Raw genomic sequence first — 23,361 nt, forward strand, 5'->3', positions numbered from 1 at the left:
CATATGAAATGATAGTGGATGTCAAAGGTGTTTTGATTTCACATGATATTTGGATTCCTTTTCCAAGGAAATGGCACTCTAATTATCACAAAAGATCATGCATGGTAGCACCATCTTGAACTGCACCAAGATCCTCTAAGAGCCTCCATAGCCATTTTGCTTCCATGCAAGAGATATATATTCAGCCGGTATGATAGACTATGCCACAGCTGCTTGCTTCTTGCTATATCAAGATATGTAATAAGCATTTAGCATAAGTATGTATCCTGATATAGACTTGCATTTGGGACCTCCTCCCCAATCTACATCACAAAACCTCTTGAGATGTGGTTCTACATATGGGCTCTCTTTTAGATATGCTAGCCTGTGATTGGTTGTTCCACTAAGGTATCTAAAAATATTCTCTTCTAGCCGGTGATAAACTACATCAAGCTCACCAAGATGATGTTTTGCAGGCATGTACAACCTTGGAACTAGAAATTTTAATGGGATAATAGCTTCTAACAATCCAAAGGTCATGCAAAGTGGAGTGAGATTGGTTGTGATCTGTGGTCCTATAAGCCCATAATGTGGCATGTAAATTGGTATCCCAATTAGTATGATTAGCATTAATAGTCTTTGTAAGCACAAATGAGCCTTGCAAATAGAGCAATGTACACATGCAAACTTAATAAAATTGAAGCCATATTAATGGCAATAAGAAATCTAATTGTAAGTTAGTTATGATATGATGGACAGTATGGGTTGCGTGGAAATGTCATTAATGTTCTTGCTGATGTTGATAGAGTATAAAGAGTACTTCCCCGTTTGCTCACAAACGATTTGACAATTGTAGTTGCAATAAGAAGGAAGCTAGAGTATACACATAATTACATGAGTGGCATTGTATGTCCAACATTAACTGTATGTGCTTTGAAAGGGCTATTGGAAACACCATTATACAAAATAATGTCAAATTGAACACTTTGTGGATGGACCACATCCTTAACTTGCAAGAGTATAGGAAAGAGCATGAACAAAGCACAAGTAGCGACAAAATTATGCCAAATGAAGATGAGTTCAGACAGATACATTAGTTATGGCATATATACCTCTCAACAAGTTGTTGACTTTGAGGACAAGACAATTGTTTTTGCTCTTTTTGAAGGTTTGTCAACCCTTAGTATCTTCTAAGACAAATTTTCTGAAGAGCTTGCATTTCCAACTATGTTCTATGGCTAGCTAGGAGAATATGACATCCCGTGACTTTAGGTGCCTTTGTACATTTCTAGATTACAAGTTCAAGCTAAAGAAGAACTTGTTTGCAATGATACAACAATTGGACGGCCCACGTTCTTCATGACCTTCTCCGATGCAGAAAAGATTTGGAAACCACTGACTACATGCATGGAAGACCTTCAAAACACTTCATATGGTATAGAAGGAAGCATGACATGACAATCGATAAGATATCTCATCAGATCAGATTCTGTGACCACAACAAGATACTATGTCCACCCACAGGTTCCAAGCGATAAAAAGGTTGCTAAAATGAGATCAAACAATTATTGGAAAAGTATTTGACTACATCTTCCTGACACAATTTCAAAATCAATGTAGTCAACATGACCATGGGCTATTGTGGGTCCACAATGCCCCAAAATATGGAGTCTTAACAATTGAAGAAATATTGACTTAGTGGTGGACAAACACATCACAACCAACAATTCCAAGCTATCATCAATAAACACCGAACTTTAAACACACAAACACAAAAGTATTTGTAAGAGATAAAACAAGCATTGTAGATTTGGGTTCCCTAGACCTCCAATGAGAAAAACAACCATTCTCTTTCCATTAGAACCTACACTAATAACACCTAACTAAAAGAGAAGGTAAGGAAGATTGACAAGGTCTTGGTAGAGCTTCCACTATGGCTATGGACTTCAACAACTTCTTGCAAAATGTTGGGTTAATAGAAGAAGAATATGTTGAGTGCTTATGTGTAAAAGTATCGTAACCAACATTACTACTACAAAGACAACCAAAACACACAAATAATTTCAATCCAAAAATATCCAAACTATGGGACGCAAACACAGATATATAGTTTGTCTTAAACTCCCATGGCACAGTTGCATACTGTACATCGTACAGGACGAAAGTAGACAAAGCAACTACATAAGCAATCAAAGATGCAATGACAATGTGCTTGGCCACCAACGCACTAGCCACGCTCCAGCATGTGAAAGAATACGAAAGGTCGGGAATGCATTAGGAAGAAAGGGAGCTCATTTTTGGGCCTTGATAGAAATTTACGCTTTCTTAAATTTTCTTTCCTCTAAAGCAATAAAATACATCATAATCCCACAAACATATGGTGTAGAATTTGGTATTTTTGACATCATTGGTGCGCCTGAAATCCTCGAAAGAACTTTTGAAACACCAAAAACCGACACTGCCAACCTGTTAAATTGCATTCTTTTACACAATTGGTTTTCTGGGCCTTTTTGGCCTTTTCTGAACACTGCTAAGCTGTCAAATTTTTTTTTTCACAATTGGTTTTTCGGGCCTTTTTTGTCTTTTGCGGGTCTGCAGGTGCCTGTTTGGGCATTTTAAAAGTCCTTTTGGGAAATTTGGCCCGCTTTGGACACGTCAATGATGCTAAAAATACCAAAATTTGCATTGTATGTTAGATATAATAAAGTAGCTCAAGTGTCCTCATTGAATGCAAACTTGACAGTTTTTTTTTTCCTTTTTTCAGATTTTGTCAATGTTATGTTGGCCCTCTTTTGATTGGTGGAGGGCTAGTCTCCTTCTCGGCTAAAAGGCCCCAAAATGAGCTCTGATTTTTCCTAATGCTATCCTTAATACGCAGCAACATTAGTGCATAGCAAGCTATGTATATTTCATTATCTATACCACTCACAAGTAGTGCTAGGAACTTCATATATATTAATACAAGCGCTACAGAAGACCAATCCCTTCTACTAAAAGGACACAACTAGCTCGAGAAAATGGATCCAGATAGAACATATGTTTTCTTTGAAGACCAAATAAGAAATTATTGCAAGCACAACATTGGCATGCAACATCTATGTCTAGCAGACTTCTTAGCTCACTATACTAGCAGACTTCTTAGCTCACTATACTGCGCAAAAGAAAACGTCCAAAGGTAATTCGATTTAACAAATACAATGCCCAGAAAATAATTTTCGAGAACTATGCTTGCTATACTTGCCATTCATTGAAAATGAACACATTCTTGACAGTGAACAAAGGACATCTATAAATAATAAAACAGAACAGACTACAATTCAACAAAGTTTTGGTTGAAGACATTGGCAGTACGAGGGAGACCGCAATGGACACCACATGTTCAAGCGACTCTCAAGGCTTACAAATTCATGAATGCTTTGACCTTGCTCTATAGAAATTGATCTAGCATGAACAAAAAGACTAGCTCCAATATGTGGGAAATTTACATATTACAATCACCAGCAAACATGGGACGTTGACCTTCCGAGGGTCCTTCTCTTAGCATACACCAGTAGAGCAGCATTTAACATAGGAGGTGCTACCATTCATTCTGCACTACCAAAAAACATAGAAGATGGCTTGGTAAATGGAGCTGATGGGATATTTAAGACATTTCATAATAGGCTCAACAACAAGATAATATGGGTTGAATTCCGACACTAATATTGGTAGGAACACACGTACACAAAACAATTTCTTATACAATGAGAACATACCAAGAAACTGGACTCCAATCCTTCTAGTAACAAGAGAATTCCAGATTGGTAGGAACATACTAAACACTAGCACAAGAACTCAATTCCCAATCCAGGCAGCTGTAGCAAGAACGATACACCATGCTCAAGAGCTATCCATGGACAACCTCACATTCGACCCATCGAATATCAAATCTTACGGACTTGTGTACATAGTACTTTCTCGCATTAGAGACTTGAGCAATCTATACTTGGTTAACAAAATAGAGACAAAAAAGGTAATGGTTGGATAATAATATCCTTGAAGAAATTCCAAGACTCCAAGCACAAGCCAAATGGAAAACAGAGCAAATAACTTCTCAATGGCTGAAAATAAATGCACAAACATACAATCACTAAACACAAGGTCTTTTAACTCAGACAAAGAAGACATCATGTACTCTAAAAGCTTATTAGCAACGATGTTCGTGTGTTTGCAAGAGACACACGAAAATGATCCCAAAAAAACTCCCAAAATTAAAACTCGTCTGCGGTAATGGTAGCCTCGAAAATTGCAAGGTACTACAAGCAAGAAATAAATTTGCTCCACACTCAATACTACAACGAAAACATAATTGAGGCGTTGCTGACAATCCACCAATACAACCAATAAAAAGAAACTACTATAATCAGCATTTGCAAATCCACGAAATAAAAAATAATACACCTTCTAATAGCACTTAGCCGTATGCTATCCCAAGTACCGAATCAAATACATACATATATAGTTGGAGATTTTAACATTGACCTGAGCACTCATACCGCAAGCGCATGTACACTAAACTCTTTCATGGAAAAAAAAAATCTCACACAACTAATACAAGCACCCACAACAATATACGGATCCTCTATTGATCACATTTGGACAACAAAGAATAATTTAACTCCCACGACTTAAAAAAATTACATTTACACGAGCATTCCCTCTTTTACACTTCACTTCGAGGCATGTAATCCAACCAATGACAATCTTCAAGGTAGGGCAGGCGATTTGAATGCAATTCATCTTTGGAGCCAAAAATCAAAATTATGAAGTCATTGAAATGAGATGGGAAAGTATGAAGTAAATGCAATAGAATTACATGCACGTAGCTTTCGTAAATGAATTTGCTTTCCTTTCGCCCTTCCTTTCCACTAGTATTGCTTTCGTTCCATTATTGTAATTTTGCACCAATGCCAACATGATCATTCCTCTATCGCTTTGATTCTATATCCATTTCCTCGATCACCGATAACAATCGACAGGTCTCCAGTTGCCTACAACAATGGCTTCCATTTTCACTAGAATCATCATGTCAGTCCTTCACTCCTTTCGATTCTTTCGTTTTTATTTGCTCATTTATTGTTCTTAGTTGAACTTCTGTCTCCGCCAGATCGGCTTTGGGATACCTCTGCCCAGCGTTGAGCTGCTTTAAAATTTTAGAAACCAACAAACCTGATCAAGTGGAGCAACTCCAACTCTGGTGCCAATATTGGTAATGCATGCCCGCACACCATCAACATAGAAAAGTCCCCTAGCTCATTCTTTACGGTGGACAGAACATTTGATGACTTTGCACATATCGATGTTGAATGAAATGTGAAGCGTTTGTCCGTTCTGTTGATGCGGCACCTTTATTGGTTCTTCTGTTCAGTACGTTGGTTGTACAAAGTTGCACAGAGAGCCCACCTCTTTCCAATGCTGTAACGTTGAATGTACTCATTGTGGCAAGGTGGAACAAAAGTGCTTTGTGTATTTGTCTGTTTCATCCTAATATAATATTCACCTTTATTCCCAAAATGTGACCAACAAGCGCTTTTTGTTTATACTCTGGTGGTTAGGGACTTAACGTTATCAGTAACAGCTGGGAAACGAATATTAGCAAAAGGCTATGTAAGACCATCATTTTTGCAAGTGAATGCAATCAAGGACTGCTTGCTACAAAGTAAAGAAGGTTTCCTTAGACGCTGTCTAATTATAGAGCTCGAGCAATATCAATGACATGAAGAATTAAGGACGAGTAAATGTAAGTAGCAATTTTGCACAGTGATCTTAATAGAAAGGAGGCTTGTTATACTTCTCAACTCTGTTTTTAAACTTCAAAGACGCACCGAATTTGATTTAAATTTATATATTACATGTGCTCTCTGTGAGAGAGAGAGAGAGAGAGAGAGAGAGAGAGAGAGAGAGAGAGGTTCTGACATTTTTAGCGTCCACTAGAGATCTGGCGGGAACTATACCAGAAAGAGTGACTGTGTATCAAAGGCTACAGGTTGCAGCTCTGTGGATAGTTGTCAACGATAAATTGTGTGTGTGTGTGTGTGTGTGTGTAAGAGAGAGAGAGATAGAGAATGATGATTTGTTCAAAGAGTGACCAATATATAAGAAGTGTATGGTGCTCATCCCTGATGGGCATAATTTGCAGACTCTATCTTCTCTTGGTACGAACTTCCATCTGCTTGTTTTCAATTTAAGTTCATTAGAGGTGGTCCTTAGTTACATACTAGGCATCCTTTGGAGACGAGGAAGTCGTCGACAGGCTGAAACATCAGAGACTGTGCTAGGTTGCAACCCATGGATGAGCCAGCTTCTCTTATCAAACTATTGACAAAAAGGGACAGCGTCCAAACTGTTTGGTGTAGCCTTTAACAGTACCTGCTGACAAAGGCCATACCATTGGCATTTCTCAGCCTGCCATGCAGAGACAAAGGTTGTAACAAGTTCATTCTTGAAAATTACTGATTTCAGACCTCACATCCAACACATCGTGACAGATATTCCACCCTTTCTGCTTATCGGTCGGACTTCCATAGGTCTTTTACCCTTAGCATAACGGTCAAATTTGATCAGATTTTGAAGCTGCTGGTCCAGACCCCTCATCTCATTTCTTATATTACCCACTCCAGTCTGAACTGCTCCTAGAATCCCATTGAATCAATAATTCAATAGCACCAGGACTAGAGGATATATAGAATGGAGCTGTAGGCACATTGTCAGGCCTGGCAAAAGGACGAGGGTTGAAACCCTGAGATGAAAGATAAGAGGGAATTTGGTCCAAATTGCCAAGGGGTGGAGAAAGCATCCTATGATTAGGAAGAGACTGATTACTATAGGATCTTGGCAGTGAATGTTGACTATGAACTGGAGGAGGAGGCAAAGATTGGTGATGAAGCTGTGGAGGAATTTCCGGGTTAGGCTTCCAGGTTGAACCAATACGGCCAATGACCAGCAAACCAATGTAGTAGGGCTTACATAAACCTGTAACATCATGATTGACTCATCTGACCTCAACGTGCAGTCCTTCGACACCTCCTACACCAGGTGCTTCACTAAACTGCCGGTGCTGTTTTCTGTACATCTGACTGTTACCTTGTTGTTTGCCCATCGTGAATTGATATACAATACATGTGGCAGGGGAAATTAGGGGGAAAACAGCAATTTTATAACTCCAGGTATTACAGAACCAAGTATTGTGGCAGCTTTCTTAGCCCGATGGAACCTGCAATTCAGTGGGTACCGAGCCAAGTACGGATCCAATGGCCACGCAATTCAATGGGCTAGTAAAGGTGGCTGAGTTGACCCCACAGATGTATTCCAGCTCAAATCTGAGTTTTAATCTGACAGATTGCTGCAATGTAGATCAAATAGGTGTCCAGAAGCTGACGTGGCAGAAACTCCCAGGATACATAATTTGCAATTTATAAGGAATGCATGAAACTTATAGTAAGGGTTTTAAAACATGAGTTAGAAAGCATGAAGTTCCTCTAGAGCAAGAAATATTGGGTGAAAAATACACCTAATGGGATGCCCATTTTCTGTGTATTAATCCATGAATCAGGGGAAACTGGAGGGAAGGAAGAGGCTAGTAGAAATATTTCCACTTCATTCCGCAAGAACATTGGAGTTTGAGTTTTAGAAAATGTTAACTTGCATACGTTATCACTCTACACAGATGATTATCCTTTTGTTTCCTATACGGCATATGGAAAAGCCCTTTGCTTGTTTCAAGGGAAGGATATTTTTGTTAGATATCAATGCTCCACTTTCGTGTAACTATGCGGGAACCAACTAACTGTACTTGTAAGCCCCCCATATGAGGAGAAGGCATTTGAGTAGCTCGGTTATCCGGTAGGTCCTGGTTTGAACACCAGATGGGGGCCATGTGTGGCCTGATGGTTGGACGAACTTGGCACACTGCCAACTAGGCTACATGCAAGTGCGGGAAGGCATTCCTTGACTGACCGCACTGAGGGTAGACGGAGCATTTCCTGAGGCAGTCCACTCTCGGGTTGCGGGGCCCGTTTGGAGTCCCAGATGATCGCGGATGGCTGTGGGCCCTCTGACCTCTACTGTTTTCAGCTCGCCATTGAAGCTTCTTTCATAGGAGCGCACGGCTGGGAGGCAGCACCATCTATTGTATCAGTTCTACAGTAATCAAATTTTTGATTCTCCATACTGTCTGCTTTTCTCTCTTGCGTACGAGATCCTGTTATTTGTTGAGCACAGACGTTGTATTGTTTTCTTACATGGTATCAGAGCTTGGGCTCTAGCAAGAAGATTTGGTAGTGTGTTTTTGTTTACGAGCAGATTGTGAGAGATGGCCCAGCCCGCAAGACTGCGAATCCCACCGTTCGGCGAAAGCGAAAAGTTGGACGGCTCTAACTATCCACTCTGAAAGTTCAAGATGAAGACCATCCTAAGCGCATACGAGCTTTGGGATACTGCTACTGGGGTGGACGTGAAGCTGGTTGCGAGACCGGATCCAGCCAATGTAGGACAACAGATAGTACCAACTGCGGATGAGATTCTCACGTGGACAAGAAGAAATGCAGATGCACTGTGTTCTATTATCAGTAGTGTAACTGATTGTGTCATGGCGTTAATTCAACATGTCACCACATCAGAGGAGGCATGGACGGTCTTGAAAAATCAGTACGAGATCACGAATCAGACGCGGATTCAGAATCTGGAGACTCAACTTGCGAACGAAAAATTGTCTGAGTCTGAAGCGGCAGAGAAGTTCATCACCAGGGTGAAGAATCTGCGCGATCAGATGACTGCGATTGGCATCACCATCACCAGCGAGAATCTAGCACGAAGGTGCATACGGATTCTCCCACCAAAGTACGACGGTCTTGTTACGGCGCTGAATACGCAGAACAGAAATTCGCCCCTCAACTTTGAGGATTTCAGCGCGATGCTTCTGGAGGAGGAGATGCGTCAAAAGACGAGGACTGGAGAAGATTCGGCTTTCTATGCTGGATCAAAGAAAGGTAAGGGTAAGGACTCTGGTAACCCATCTTCTTCTGATGATAAAAAGAGAAAGAAGAAGATCAAGTGCTTCTATTGCAACAAGGCATGGCACAAGCAGAATGAGTGCCGAAAGAAGATTGCAGATGAGAAGAACGAAGTAAAGAAAGAGTCCAGCAACAGCGCGTAGACAATACCAGTAGAGCTGTTCGTAGCAATTGAGGAGATTTGCACGGAGGCAGTTCATGTACCTGCGGATGAACCGTGGATCATTGATAGTGGTGCATCGTGCCATATCACCAGTTGGAAGGATTGGTATATCTCTCTACAGCCGGTAGGAAATGACATTCTGGTAGCAGTCGGCAATGATGCAAAATGTCCAGCAAAAGGAAAAGGTATGATTGCTCTCAAGTCAGATGGAGTTGTAAAACAGTTGTCCGATGTTCTTTATGTGCTAGATATCAAGAGGAACTTCTTGTCCGTTTCGGCGCGTCACGGATCGGGACCTCAAAGTTCAATTCGATAAGAATGGTGCACAGATTCTGGATCTTCAAGGGAAGGTCGTTGGTAAAGGTACACGGCGCAACAACATCTACGAACTCTCAGCTTTCAGTGCTCGAGCCGATGTGAAGAACACTAAGCTGTGGCATGAGAGGTTTGGTCATCTAAACCTTAGTTCTTTAAAGGAGATGCATAAAAGTGGAATGATTGCAGACCTACCAGAAATTACAGATCTGCCCGATGTATGTGAAGCTTGCATGATGGGCAAGTAGCATCGGCAGCCCTTTCCTAAAGAGGCCAGCAGGGCAAAGGCTCCTCTAGAGCTCGTTCACACGGACCTCTGCGGAAAGATGGAGGCGGAAGCTTTGGGTGGTTCCTACTACTTCATGATGCTGATCGACGACTACAGTAGAAGGATATGGATATACTTCCTGAAGACTAAAGATGAGGCTTTTAGCAAGTTCATGGAATGGCATGTAATGGTCGAGAAAGAAACGGGGAGGAAGGTGAAGAAATTGAGATCAGACAGAGGTGGAGAGTTCACATCAACTGAATTCGAAAGTTATTGCAAAAGTCACGGGATCAAGAGGGAGAAACCCCCGCCACATACATCACAGCAAAATGGAGTAGCAGAGCACAAGATGCGCGTCATCTGCAAAATAGGCCGGAGTATGATGAAAGGGAAAGATTTGCCAAAGACTTTCTGGGCTGAAGCATGTAACACGACAGTTTATATTCTCAATCGTAGCTACACGAAGGCTGTGAACATGATGACTCCACTGCAAGCCTTTTCTGGTAAGAAACCTTCAGCTGCACATTTCAGAGTTTTTGGATGTGATTGTTTTGTGCATGTCCCTGATGCTAACAGGACGAAATGGGAACCGAAGAGCCGGAAGTGTATTTTCTTGGGCTACAGTGAAGAGGCAAAGGGTTACCGTCTCTATAATCTTGTTACCAAGAAGGTAATAGTAAGTCGCGATGTGGTCTTCTCAGAACAGCCGCATCAATTGGAGGAGGATGCTTCCTTCCCAGACAACCAGGACCAGGATATCCATCCAGTACCACCACCAACAGTAGACCGAACTCCCCCAATGGTGCTTGGGAGAATTCAAGACAAAGAAGATGAAGAAGAGCTTGCAGAACCACAACGGCAACGGCCATTCCCGAAGTGGATAAAGCAGCTTTTGGACGGCAGAGAACCTCCAGCCATTGAGGAGGAACCATCCGAACACCGCCGGTCCAAGAGATTAGAGGAGAAAAGAAGGGCGCAGGAACACTTGGTCAACTACACTTTGATGATAGAGGTGATCCGTGCTGATGAACCCAAGTGTCTTGAAGAGGCACAGGGTGATGATAGATGGATGGAGGCTATGTAGTCGGAGTATGGCTCCATAATGAAGAACAACACTTGGGACCTTGTGGATCGACCACCAAAACGCAAGGTAATCGGCACCAAGTGGGTGTACAAGATCAAGTACAAGTTCGACGGCACGTTGGATAAGTACAAGGCTCGGCTCATGGCAAAAGGATTCGCACAGGTACATGGTTTTGATTATCAGGATACTTTTACTCCCACAGCTCGACTAATCACAATTCGCAGTGTTTTGGCTTTAGCAGCACAGGGAAGTTGGCTCGTGTTTCAGATGGATGTAAAATCCGCCTTTCTGAATGGAGATCTCAAGGAGGAGGTATACGTGGAACAACCACTAAGTTTTGTGATCCCCGGTTTAGAAGGTAAAGTCTGTAAACTGAAGAAGGCACTTTACGGACTGAAACAGGCCCCACGAGCGTGGTACCAGCAGATTGATGCCTACTTTTTGCAAAACGGGTTCAGGATGAGCCCATCTAATGCAAATTTGTATATCTTTAGAGAAGGAGGTAGGTGTATGATCGTGGTCCTTTATGTGGACGACCTTGTCATAACAGGAAACCATGAAGAGAAGATCTCGCAGACAAAGCATTTGCTAGGAAGAGTTTGAAATGACAGCAGACCTCGGACTCATGCATTTCTGTTTTTGGGGATTGAAGTTTGGCAAGAGCCAAAACAAATCTTCATCTCACAGTTAAAGTATGCTGGAGAGATACTGAAGGCATTTGGCATGGCTGAGTCCAAGACAGTTGGCACTCCTATGGAGGTTGATGTGAAGCTCTCAAACGAGGATTCATCACCATTGGTGGACGAAGCGAAGTACAGAAGGCTTGTGGGCAGTTTGATTTACTTGTGCAACACACGGCCGGACATCAGCTTTGCGACTGGTGTACTAAGCAGGTTTTCCAATAAGCCCCGGGTGAACCATTGGAGGGCAGGGATACGGGTGCTGAAATACATCAAAGGCACACTTGATTATGGCATCACCTATACCAAGGGCAACATCTTGACCGGATTCTGTGACTCGGATTGGGCAGGAGACGTGGACAGCCGGAGATCAGTGACAGGTTACTGTTTCTCACTTGGATTTGGAGCTGTGTCATGGGTCAGTAAGAAGCAACCTACAGTTGCTCTTTCTTCTACCGAGGCTGAGTATAAATCAGCGTGCTTTGCTTCTTGCGAGGCAGTGTGGTTGAGGAGGATTTTAGGGGACATGGGTGCAGTGCAGAACAAGCCTACGCAGTTATCATGTAACAATCAGAGTTGCATGGCGATTTCAAAGAATCCTGTGTTCCACGCTCGTACAAAACACATTGAGATTCAATATCACTTTGTACGCGAGCACATCATGGATGGAGAGGTCGACTTGGTGTACTGTCCGACTACAGAGAATGCTGCGAACATCTTCACGAAGGCTCTTGGAAGAGACTTGCTGGAGAGGCATCTTCATCGACTTGGCATTGGGCCGAAAAAGTAAGTTCACTTGTGGGTGGACATTGAGGGGGGGTGTTAGATATCAATGCTCCACTCTTGTGTAACTACGCGGGAACCAGCTAACTCTACTTATAAGCCCCCCATATGAGGAGAAGGCATTTGAGTAGCTCGGTTATGCGGTAGGTCCTGGTTTGAACACCAGATGGGGGCCATGGGTGGCCTGATGGCTGGACGGAGTTGGCACACTACCAACTAGGCTACATGCAAGTGCGGGAAGGCATCCCTTGACTGACCGCACTGAGAGTAGACGGAGCATTTCTCGGGGCAGCCCACTCTCGGGTTGCGGGGCCCGTTTGGAGTCCCAGATGATCCCGGATTCTATCGTGTGGTCGGTGGCCTATTTCGAGACCGACCCCTAGTCGGCCGTTTTGGGCGGAATGGGTCGGTCACCCAATTGGGTCTAACCGACTACGACTGGTGCTATATAAGAGCAAGCCCGTGAAGCCCATTTCATCATTGGTTACAGCAACCCTGATTCCTTAGCATCCAGCCTCCGTCCTCTACTGTTTCCAACTCGCCATCGAAGCTTTTTTCACAGGAGCTGGGAGGCAGCACCATCTATTGTATCAGTTCTACAGTAATCAAATTTTTGATTCTCCATACTATCTGCTTTTCTCTCTTGCGTACGAGATCCTGTTATCTGTTGAGCACAAACGTTGTATTGTTTTCTTACAATTTTTGTGTCACCTCTAATGTATTACAATGACTGAATGAAATCTTTGAGCTATATGATCATGCTTTCATGCCTGTATGTTAACACTTAATAATTCTGTATTGAAATATCACCCTGGTGATCATTCAGTTTGTTTTTTCATTCATTCTGTATTTGCAGATGTATATTGAATTCCAATTTTTTACCTTGTGCCATTTGTGTCATAGGATAATCATTGCTATATTTACGGTTCTGGAAAGATTGGCAGATACGTTCATATTATGGTATACATCTCCTGATCTCAGCCTTTTTGGTTAGTTTTGAATCTATACTCGTGTGGCAAGTTTGATTAAACCTGTAAAACCTTAAATTTATATATAGCCTTCTTTTAAATGCAGGTTGCCTTTCTATAGCGAGGTGAAGCTTGCATTCATATTTTGTTTATGGCACCACAAGACTAAGGTATGCCTATTTGCATTGTGCATCTGAGTATCATGCAAGCTATCGCACGTGAAATTTTCTTTTGCTTCACCATATAGTTTTCTGATTTAAGTCTTCTCACTGTTTTGCAAATGCCATATTGTTCTGACCTGAAAAAGAATGTTTATCTTCCTTCAACTCATTATGTCTTCAGACAAATTTTTGTTAGCTGACTTCTCCTCCAAAACCCTCTTCCTGTGGTTCGCATCCGGGAGATCCCCTTCACTGCATGCAATCTACTCCGGTTGAGACTGACCACCTGCTTCCTGCTGAGCACCTTTCGAGCTTTCTTCATGGCCTTTGACTTCATCTCGCCACTTTCCTCTTGAATCTTGCTTCTCACATCTCCCCCTCTCCAGATTTAATCTTACCCCTCCTTCCCACAATTTTCCATCCTTTCTCATGAGAATCCACCATTGGACTCTTTTCCTTATCATGCAAGCCGTCATTCCCTGAGGCCACACCGAAATCATTGCTCTTACCATTGTTATTCGGATGGGGACCTCTTGCTGAGTACACTAGACACCACTAGAACGTGAAAGCACCACTTCCACCAGCCCTGGATCTCTTTTCTCTCCAAGCCAGCTTAGTATTTTCCAGTCCATCTGGAAATGCTGTTGCAAAATGACCGGACTTGTTGTGATGTCACATCCTCTCGTATATTCAAAAGCCATTTCATTTGCCTTTAAATCATCATGCTATGCTCTCATATAGGAAGTTCACACAACATCAAACGAGACAAGCTTCTTTTTTCCTTTAACAAATGTAAACAAATATTTGATACTGACTGTGATTACTATTCAAAATCCTGAGAACAACGTTTTATTCACAGGCAACCAAAAAAAAGGATTTTCACCTTTGGCTGCAAGCTTTTCTCAAAGGAATTTGAGATTTTTGTGCCATTGAATTCTCTCCCTTCTCCATATATAAGAATCTAGTTCTCAAGTAGGTTTCCAGGATATATTTTGTGAAAGGTAATGTACAGGATGATTGCAGAGTATTTCTCAATTCAAGGAGAATCAACAAAATGTGATTGCCCAGTCTTTTGGAAGCCTACTATAAATAATCATGGGGTATGGTTTTCAGAGTTAATTTCAATTGGATGAAGGAATCATTCACAAATATCCAGAAGGCTGAACATAAACCACAGATACTTAAGCTGTATGTGCATTTTTACATTTTATATTAGTATCTTCTTGAATCTATCCTAGTGTCAACTCTCTCTCTCTCTCTCTCTCTCTCTCTCTCTCTCTCTCTCTCCGCTCTTGTGTTCATCAGCCCTTCGTTAGCCCGTTAGCCCCTTACACTTCACCAGTCTGTTAGCTCGTTAGCCCGTTACAACCCACAACCCACCAGCCCGTTAACACCCCGTCAACGTAATACCCGTCAGCAGCAGCAGCGCAATTCTCGTCACCAGCCCGTTAGCTCATTAGCCCATCGTCCCGTCAGCAGCGCCTAACAGCAGCAGCCTCTCCTTCGTCACCTAACCCCAAGCTGGGCTGGAATGCCTAGCCCGATTGGGGGGTTAGCTCAGCAAGGGGTTGCAGGAGACATGGCCAGTCAAGAATGGCCCAACCTCTCTTCCCCCTCCTCTTCCTCAAAAAACCCATCAACTCCTACAGCTCCTTCCAGCAGGGTAAAATATGCCACAGTTGCAGCTCGAACACCCTCTCCTTATGCACATATATATGAGAGAGGTCTTTTCGGCCGCCCCATTATTGGATATCATGAACATATTTTGTTCTTACAAGATCAGGTGAGAGAGCTGAGGACAAAACTGGAGATGCTGTAGCTAGAATCCAGGTTCCTGAAGGACCTGGTAAACAGGAGGTAATTAATGAGGCTATAAATTCTTGCAAGGATTTCCCACCTACCCCCCGGCTAGTCTCCACAATCAAGGATTTTGTCCAAACTGAAATGCAGACAGCGAAGCAAGAGGTAATTGTGGAGTTTGGAGCAAAGGTGAATAAAGCTGATATTCAAGAAGAGATTATGGAACATGAAATCAGACGGGATAATGCATTAAAAATCAGAATTGTGGGACTCCCAGATGGATGGTACAATGAGGAGGATTCATTTAGTGATACTTTAGCACATGCTAAAGCAGCAATGCCTAACAGTGACTGGACAGCAGATGAGGATGACAAGCCTGATAACTCTGAGGATGATGGTGAAGCTTCAGCAGTCTGTATTAGTCATCGTAAAGGCCATGCTGTTATTACATTTAACTTGCGAGATTTAAGACTCAAGATCCTACGACAATCCTACAAGCTGAAAGGAACTAAGCTATGGATAGCTGAGGAACTTACAAGAGCTCAATTGAAGGATAAAGCAACGGAGTTAGCCAACGTTAAGGTTGCCAAGAAGGACAAAAAGTGGGCAGTGTACCGCGGAGAATAGCACTCATTAAGGAATTCAAATCAAAACCAAAAGACTCTCAGTTTTAAAATGATGTACGGCCAATTATATATAGGTTAGGATAGACCCACTGTTGGGCGCTAATGACGTCAGTGGGGATGTCATAGTAGCTAGTCCCTGCTATGCATGATGGAGTTTATGGTTTTCAACCTTGTGAGTGACTATCATGAGATTGAAACTGCACTATGTTGTGTTTTTAGAGGATGAGTTTGGGAATGTTCCTGGATTCATCTAGGTATATGCTTTTGCCATATTAGCGGACATGCAGATTTCACCTTGTGAAGTTTTCGTCCAAGTTGCGGCCTGCTGGTATTGTGATAATTATTTCTATCTTACATGGGGCCTTGCCCTATCAGCTAGATTTAGATTTAGATGCTCGTTGGGGAGAGACTAAAATGAAAATGTTTAGACTTCACAAGCAGTTGTAGCTTGAATGAAGAGATTTTGGACTACCTTTTGATTAGCCTTCTCCTGTAGTGCTAGCCTTCATCATGGCTGAGTTTGCCCTTCACCTCCGGAGTGCCGACAGAAACTCAATACGAAGACTTTGTATAAATGGATGCTCAAGTATGTGTGGGTGTGCGGATTTGTATGTGTGAGAGCATATTTTTATACTATGGTCTACACCCACTGTTGGGCGCTGATGACGTCAGTGGGGATGTCATAGTAGCTAGTCCCTGCTATGCATGATGGAGTTTATGGTTTTCAACCTTGTGAGTGACTATCATGAGATTGAAACTGCACTATGTTGTGTTTTTAGAGGATGAGTTTGGGAATGTTCCTGGATTCATCTAGGTATATGCTTCTGCCATATTAGCGGACATGCAGATTTCACCTTGTGAAGTTTTCGTCCAAGTTGCGGCCTGCTGGTATTGTGATAATTCTTTCTATCTTACATGGTGCGTTGCCCTATCAGCTAGATTTAGATTTAAATGCTCGTTGGGGAGAGACTAAAATGAAAATGTTTAGACTTCGCAAGCAGTTGTAGCTTGAATGAAGAGATTTTGGACTACCTTTTGATTAGCCTTCTCCTTTAGTGCTAGCCTTCATCATGGCTGAGTCTGCCCTTCACCTCTGGAGTGCCGACAGAAACTCAGTACAAAGACTTTGTATAAATGGATGCTCAAGTATGTGTGGGTGTGTGGATTTGTATGTGTGAGAGCATATTTTTATACTATGGTCTACACCCACTGTTGGGCGCTGATGATGTCAGTGGGGATGTCATAGTAGCTAGTCCCTGCTATGCATGATGGAGTTTATGGTTTTCAACCTTGTGAGTGACTATCATGAGATTGAAACTGCACTATGTTGTGTTTTTAGAGGATGAGTTTGGGAATGTTCTTGGATTCATCTAGGTATATAGGTTAGGATAGAATTTAGGTACTCTAAATAATCGAAGTTGCTTTATGCACTCCTTGGGAGCATGTGCACTCCCTAAGCTGTTGTATTAGATGGTTTTTTATTGTCCCATAGACCTTTGGTCTCCTGTGGATGTTAATAGACTCTCAGCTTGTTCTATATTTATAGCTGAGATTTGTAGCTCTCTCTCCCTCTCTCTCTCTCTCTCTCTCAGACTGCTAATTGGCCAATGTTTGCGCTCCTTATTATTTCTCAAGCTATTTGTGATGTTGTTGACCCTTTGTATGCAATCCAAGATCCAAGGCTAATGCAATTAGATTCTTTCCAAATTCCCCAAGGGCTCGTAGAGTAGTACACGACAGCATGTGGAGAACAGCTGAGTAATGAGGATGAGCTTGAGATTAGCTTGATAGGCCCATAGAGATTTTCATTTCACAACCCCATCCGGGATTGTTGGTTGATGTTGATAGGACCTACAATCATGTATTCATTTAGTCATCAATCACACAACAATGCAAGAAACAATCATAGAGTCTGGTTATATGCTCACAATAGATGATTTTCTAATGCACTATTCAACATTTTGGGTTGTGTGGTGTCTATTTCAAAATTGGACAGGGAAAAAAGGTCAAAAAATGATGGACTTTTAACCTGCAAGCAAAGACGGTCTTCCTTAGTGATCATTGAAAATAGGTCAATAGAGCAACCAAGTGATTACCTCCACCCTCTGAATTGGTCTATCATCTCTTTGAGCCAAGCCTAAGCCAACGGAAGGTCCCAAAGATCCAGATCCTGACGATGCTCAAGGACCTCTCGATGATTGGTTTGACTTCTCTTGATTGAGAGGCACCCAATTGTGAGGGAGATCGTCTAATCTGCTGTCTTATGCGATTGCCAAGGATGTAGAATGTGCTACTCTGAAGATATTCATGTGAAGTCTAGAGGAAGAATGTTATGCTCAAGTTGAGGCAACATGACCTCGGAAGGGTCAGTCAACATTTTCCTTTAAAGGATCAATGTTTGTATTATATTTGTTTGGGCTTCACGTAAATGATAAAAAAGGAATTAAGGTCAAGGTCCTTGGTGAGGGTGACATGGCACAAGACTAGGTGGATCTAAGGCTAAGGGGTCTAAATGCATTAAATGTGCCAAGGGGCAAATGATTTCAATGTTATCCCAAGAGAGGGGTAAATGATGCATTGAGGAGATGCCCTCAAATGTAGACATGTGGCATACTAGATCCATCTAGGGAATTGGGGCTTGGTGGATTTTGCAAGCAGGAGCTATTCACATGTGGAGAGATTTCGTGAGAGCTTGCGAACACCGAGATAAGGTTGGGAGGATAATTTGTGTGCCTGTACCGTGATTCATTGTAGACTTAGGCGTAATAGAACAGGTTATTGAAAAGGGAACGTGATATTTTGGTATCAGAGCGGGTGATTGGAAAAGAGGATGAAGGTGTGGACGAACGATGTGCGGAACATCAGGCTGTGCTGAATTTCGGTTGGCGAGGCTGTCGCTCGGCTTCTTCATTTAGCCTTAGCAAGCTACAGCCGTGAGGCCATTAGAGGAGCAAGTCAAGGCTTACTACAAGCCTTTCAACTAGGAGGACTATATCAACTTCAGAGTTACCAGCCGCGCAGGCCTCGACGCCTTCAGCCTCTATATAAGAATCTTTGCGGTTTGCAGCTACTACGGAGCAAGGACGACGAGTAGAGAGTAGTTAAGCCTAGGGCTGATGCCTTCGTCGTGAACGTGGGCATTACAATTTGATTTGTTCTTGATCGCGCACGGACTGAGAGAAGCTTGTGTCTTGTGATCGAATTACATAGCGTCTCCATAGTGTACGTCTAGAAAGAAGATCCGGGTGTTAGGCGAGAAGAAAGCGACTGAGGCGCGATCTAAATTGGAACATGCCAAGCGAGTCTAGTGTGCGAGCAGGAGTTCAAGTTTGTGAAGACCGCCATAGCGTTGGCTTGTGAGCGGCTGATTTTAGTCGGTATCAATCAATCGCAACGATCGATTGCTCAGTAACAAATTGACCACGAGGATTTCATAGTTGAGGTTAAAGGAAACTTTTCCCCAAGGTACAGGAACTCGCGCCACCACATCAGCCTTCGATTGCAGTTCACTACGTTTGCAAGAACCTGTAACGTGAGATTCAAAAGAGCAAATTCACAATAGTACCTGTTTATATGCCGAGTTGTGGGGGCTCAAAGGTCTCAAGATACAAACGGTGTTGGAGTGACCAGGGGGTTCTCTATGCCTTTCAAGTTTTGTTGTGGTATATGCTAGTTTATTTGCCCTCGGTGTTTGAATTATTTGAGATTGCAGATATTTCCCTAGTATAGGGAAAATATATTCATCTTGGTTCTCAGCCATTTTCAATTGATGGTTACGCATGTTTAGACACCTTTTGTGGTTATGAGATTGGAAAACAATTTGTAAATATAGTTTGAGGCGGTGTTTTATTTAAAAAAAAAAAAAAACACCCATCGACCTAAATGGAAGTAGAAGAAGAAGCTTCTAGGGTGGATCCGGTAGAGTCGGGAGTCCGGCCAACCCCGTAGGTGTCGCGTCTAGCAGGCCATACACTATCTGGTAGAATTGCATTATTGGAGGATGCCTTGCAACAGATTTTAGCGCAACAGTTACAAGCAAATGTAGGGCAATCCGAGCTCAGAAAAATGGTTCATAGTATGTCTGCTAGACCATCTCGTGAAGAGAAAGGTAAATCTCCAATGGAGCCTGAAACCAGTGTTCATACGGTCGAGCCTAGGAGGGCTAAGGTGCCTAATATTACCAATTATAGGCCAGAAAATTATTCTGGTCGGATGTCTGACTGTAGTTCCGATATCATACAGACCTGGTTACACAAATGGGATGAGGCCTAGGACGAGGCCTTCGCCATTTGTGAAATCAGGAATGATATGAAGAAAATCCGCGAGGCCACCCATATGTTTAATGAGGCAGCGGATCGATGGTGGATAAAACAGCATAAAGATGGAGTGGCATCCACTACTTGGGAGGGGTTGAAAAAGGAATTTAGAAAACACTTCTTACCTCCTGACGAAGCATCCTGAGCTTGGGATCAGTATCGAAACCTTCGTCAGAGAATGATTGGATCAAAATGGAAGTTCGGACTAAGTATGCGAACACGCTAGATGAAGCAATTGCCATAGCCCTGAACTATGAAGATGCAAAGAAGAACAGACCAAGTGGGTTTGTGCAGGTTAGGACTCGGTATGAGTACCCGAAGAAAACTGGGTTTAAGAAGAAGTGGATTAGCAAAGGGAGTGCCTCACAGCCTAATGGTCAAGCCAAGCAGGCGAAGCCAGTTGAGACTCCTAAACCAAGTACCACCATTGGAATGAAAAGAAAAGTAACACCAATGGCAGCCCGAGCTTGGTCGAAGTCTTCTTTGAACCCAGAGCAAAGAGAAAAAGCGAGGAGAGAAGGCTTGTGTTTTTGATGCCTTCAGCCTCATCAGTGGAAAGATTGTCCGCGAAACAAGAATCGTCGGATGGCTGAGATGGTGATCTCAGAATGTGACGTGAAAATGGAGGAAAGTCCCAGAGCAGAACAGATGCAGATTCAGCTAGCGGGATCTTCTCAAAGGTCAGTACCCGTTTTGTTATGTGTGTCTGTTGCTAAGCTAGTAACTAGTGCACCTGATAATGTCATGTCAAAGCCCGCAGCAACGGGATATATAGCCTTTAACGATACGGAGTTAATTAAGATAAAGGGGCAAGTAGCTAATCATAACGTCATTGTGTTGTTTGACTCTGCATCAACGCACAATGTAATTAACTCCAAGCTTGTAAAGAGGTTGAAATTAAAGACTAGCCCATCTGACTATGCATATACAGTCAGAATGGCAGACGGAAGTTCAACTGAAGTATGGGACCAAAGGGTTACCCAGTTGGAACTTCGAATCCAGGACTGTACAGAGATCCTTGATTTTGAAATGACAAAGCTTGCTCACGCAGATATAGCCCTGAGTAAGGCTTGGCATTCTAGGAAGAATCCAACCATAGATTGGAAAAAGCACATTTATCAATTCAAGATGAATGATGTGCTATATGTCTTATGAGGTAAAAAAGATATACCTCAAGGACCGTTGGTTTCTGTAATGGAAGTTCGAAAAGCTCAAAAAGAGTTTTTGTTTCTTTGTACAGCATCGGTAGAGCCGATTGATGGTTCTTCGGCTAGCACTGATGTTACCCAAAATGGAGAGATGGCCAAGCTGGCTGACCAAATAGTAGAGGAGTTCTTTGATTGTTTTAGGGATGAGTTACCTTATGGGTTAACTCCAGAGCGGAATGTTCAGCATAAGATTGAAGTAATCCCGGGGGCAAATCCCGGAGGCAGAACCTGTAAATAGACCTCGCTATAGGTTAAGTTTTACCAAAGAAGCGAAGGTATGAAGACAACTGGAAGAATACCTCAAGTTGGAGCAGATTCAACCCAGTTTCTCACCTTTTGCTTCGCCAGTGATATTTAAAAAAAAGAAAGATGATACTTTTCGCCTCTGTATAGATTACAGAGCATTGAATAATATCACTATTAAGCATAGGTATCCAATGGCTCGGATCGATGATTTACTAGATGCGTTACATGGGGCCGTAATTTTCAGTAAGATAGATCTTAAATGTGGTTACCATCAAATACATATTAGAGCCGAGGATGTGCATAAAACCGCTTTTAGAAGCAGGTTTGGACATTATGAATATTTGGTAATGCCGTTTGGACTTACCAATGCTCCAGCTACATTCGTCATGCTTATGAACGATTTACTACGTCCGTATATCAGAAAGTTTGTAGTATATTTTATTGACGATATTCTTGTGTTCAACAAAAGTTTTGCTGAGCATCACGAACACTTAAGAATAGTGTTCAATACTTTGAGGAAAGTCAGTTTTTATGTAAATAAAAAGAAAATATTGTAAGACTTGAATATTTAGGATTCATTATTACTCCTGAGGGGGTAGAAATGGATCCAAAAAAAGTAGCTGCGATACTGACTTGGCCTATTCCTCAGGGTTTGACCGCTTTGCGATCATGCTTGGGATTTGTCCAATTTTATCGAAGGCATATCAAAGGATATTCCGAAATAGTATTGCCATTGAGTGATCTGACCTCATATAAAGTACCTTTTATATGGGGACAGGAGAGTTTTAACACCATAAAACAAGCTGTGGTCTTAGGACCGGTGTTAAAAATAGTTGATCCCCAGAAACCATTTTTCCTTGAAACCGATGCAAGTGGCATTGTGGTAGGAGCAGTTCTCCTCTAAGAGGGAAGGCCAGTAGCCTTTGAAAGCAAGAAGCTTTCTCCCTCTCAACGAAATTGGCCAACTCATGAATTAGAGTTGTATGCTGTTGTCCATGCTCTGAAAACATGGAGACATTATTTGTATGGGTCAGAGTTTTATGTTAATGTTGATTATGATACTCTGAAACATTTTTGTAAACAACCTGACTTGAGAGGCCGCCAAGCTAGGTAGACAGAACTCATGCAGGAGTTTAACTTGACGATTTGGTACCGAAGAGGGAAGGATAATAAAGTTGTTGATGCGTTGTCAGGCATTATGCATAATATGAGTTTCACAGTATTAGAGAGTGCTCTAATGACCGAGATTAGAGAAACTCAAAAGGTGGACGAGTTCGTCCAAAGTCTTTGGCCTAAGGCTCATGTATATAAACCCGGGGAAAAGGATGACCTGGCATCTAGAAAAGGCCAAACTTATGCAAGATATACCATAAGAGATGATATGCTGAAAAGAAATGGCAAGGTAGTAGTACCTAATCAGAATGATCTCAGGCAGAGAGTCATTCAACAATGCCATGATAGCCCATGTGCGAGACATCCAGGAGTCGAGAAAACATATGATCTTGTGAAGCGAGATTTCTTTTAGCCAAAAATGAAAAAACATATTCATGAATATGTGACACGTTGTTTTTCGTGTCAGGTAAGTAAGGTAGAGCGAGTGAAGCCATCCGGACTTTTACACCCTTTGGAAATACCACTAGGTAGGTGGGAGAGCATTTCCATGGACTTTATTGTAGGTCTGCCTACGACACAAGGTGGATATGATTCTATCCTT

The 23,361-nt window shown here is 42.3% G+C and overlaps 1 protein-coding gene across 2 annotated transcripts in view; it reads left to right on the top strand.

Annotated features, from left to right (window-relative positions):
* The first annotated feature begins 4,914 nt into the window (after positions 1 to 4,914).
* LOC147884329 (putative HVA22-like protein g) overlaps positions 4,915 to 23,361 on the top strand; it is a 28,155-nt gene continuing 9,708 nt past the window's right edge. For both annotated transcript variants that reach the window (XM_087399013.1, XM_087399014.1), the window contains exons 1-4: positions 4,915 to 5,046; positions 5,126 to 5,227; positions 13,226 to 13,282; positions 13,397 to 13,460. In XM_087399013.1, the coding sequence (XP_087255139.1) occupies positions 5,018 to 5,046; positions 5,126 to 5,227; positions 13,226 to 13,282; positions 13,397 to 13,460 (252 nt within the window). In that variant the 5' untranslated portion in view covers positions 4,915 to 5,017. The remainder of the gene's footprint in view (positions 5,047 to 5,125; positions 5,228 to 13,225; positions 13,283 to 13,396; positions 13,461 to 23,361) is intronic.

The sequence above is a fragment of the Dipteris shenzhenensis genome, chromosome 27, assembly GCF_047967505.1.
Source record: "Dipteris shenzhenensis isolate YYH24624 ecotype China chromosome 27, Dip_SZ_1.0, whole genome shotgun sequence".
Lineage (NCBI taxonomy): Eukaryota > Viridiplantae > Streptophyta > Polypodiopsida > Gleicheniales > Dipteridaceae > Dipteris > Dipteris shenzhenensis.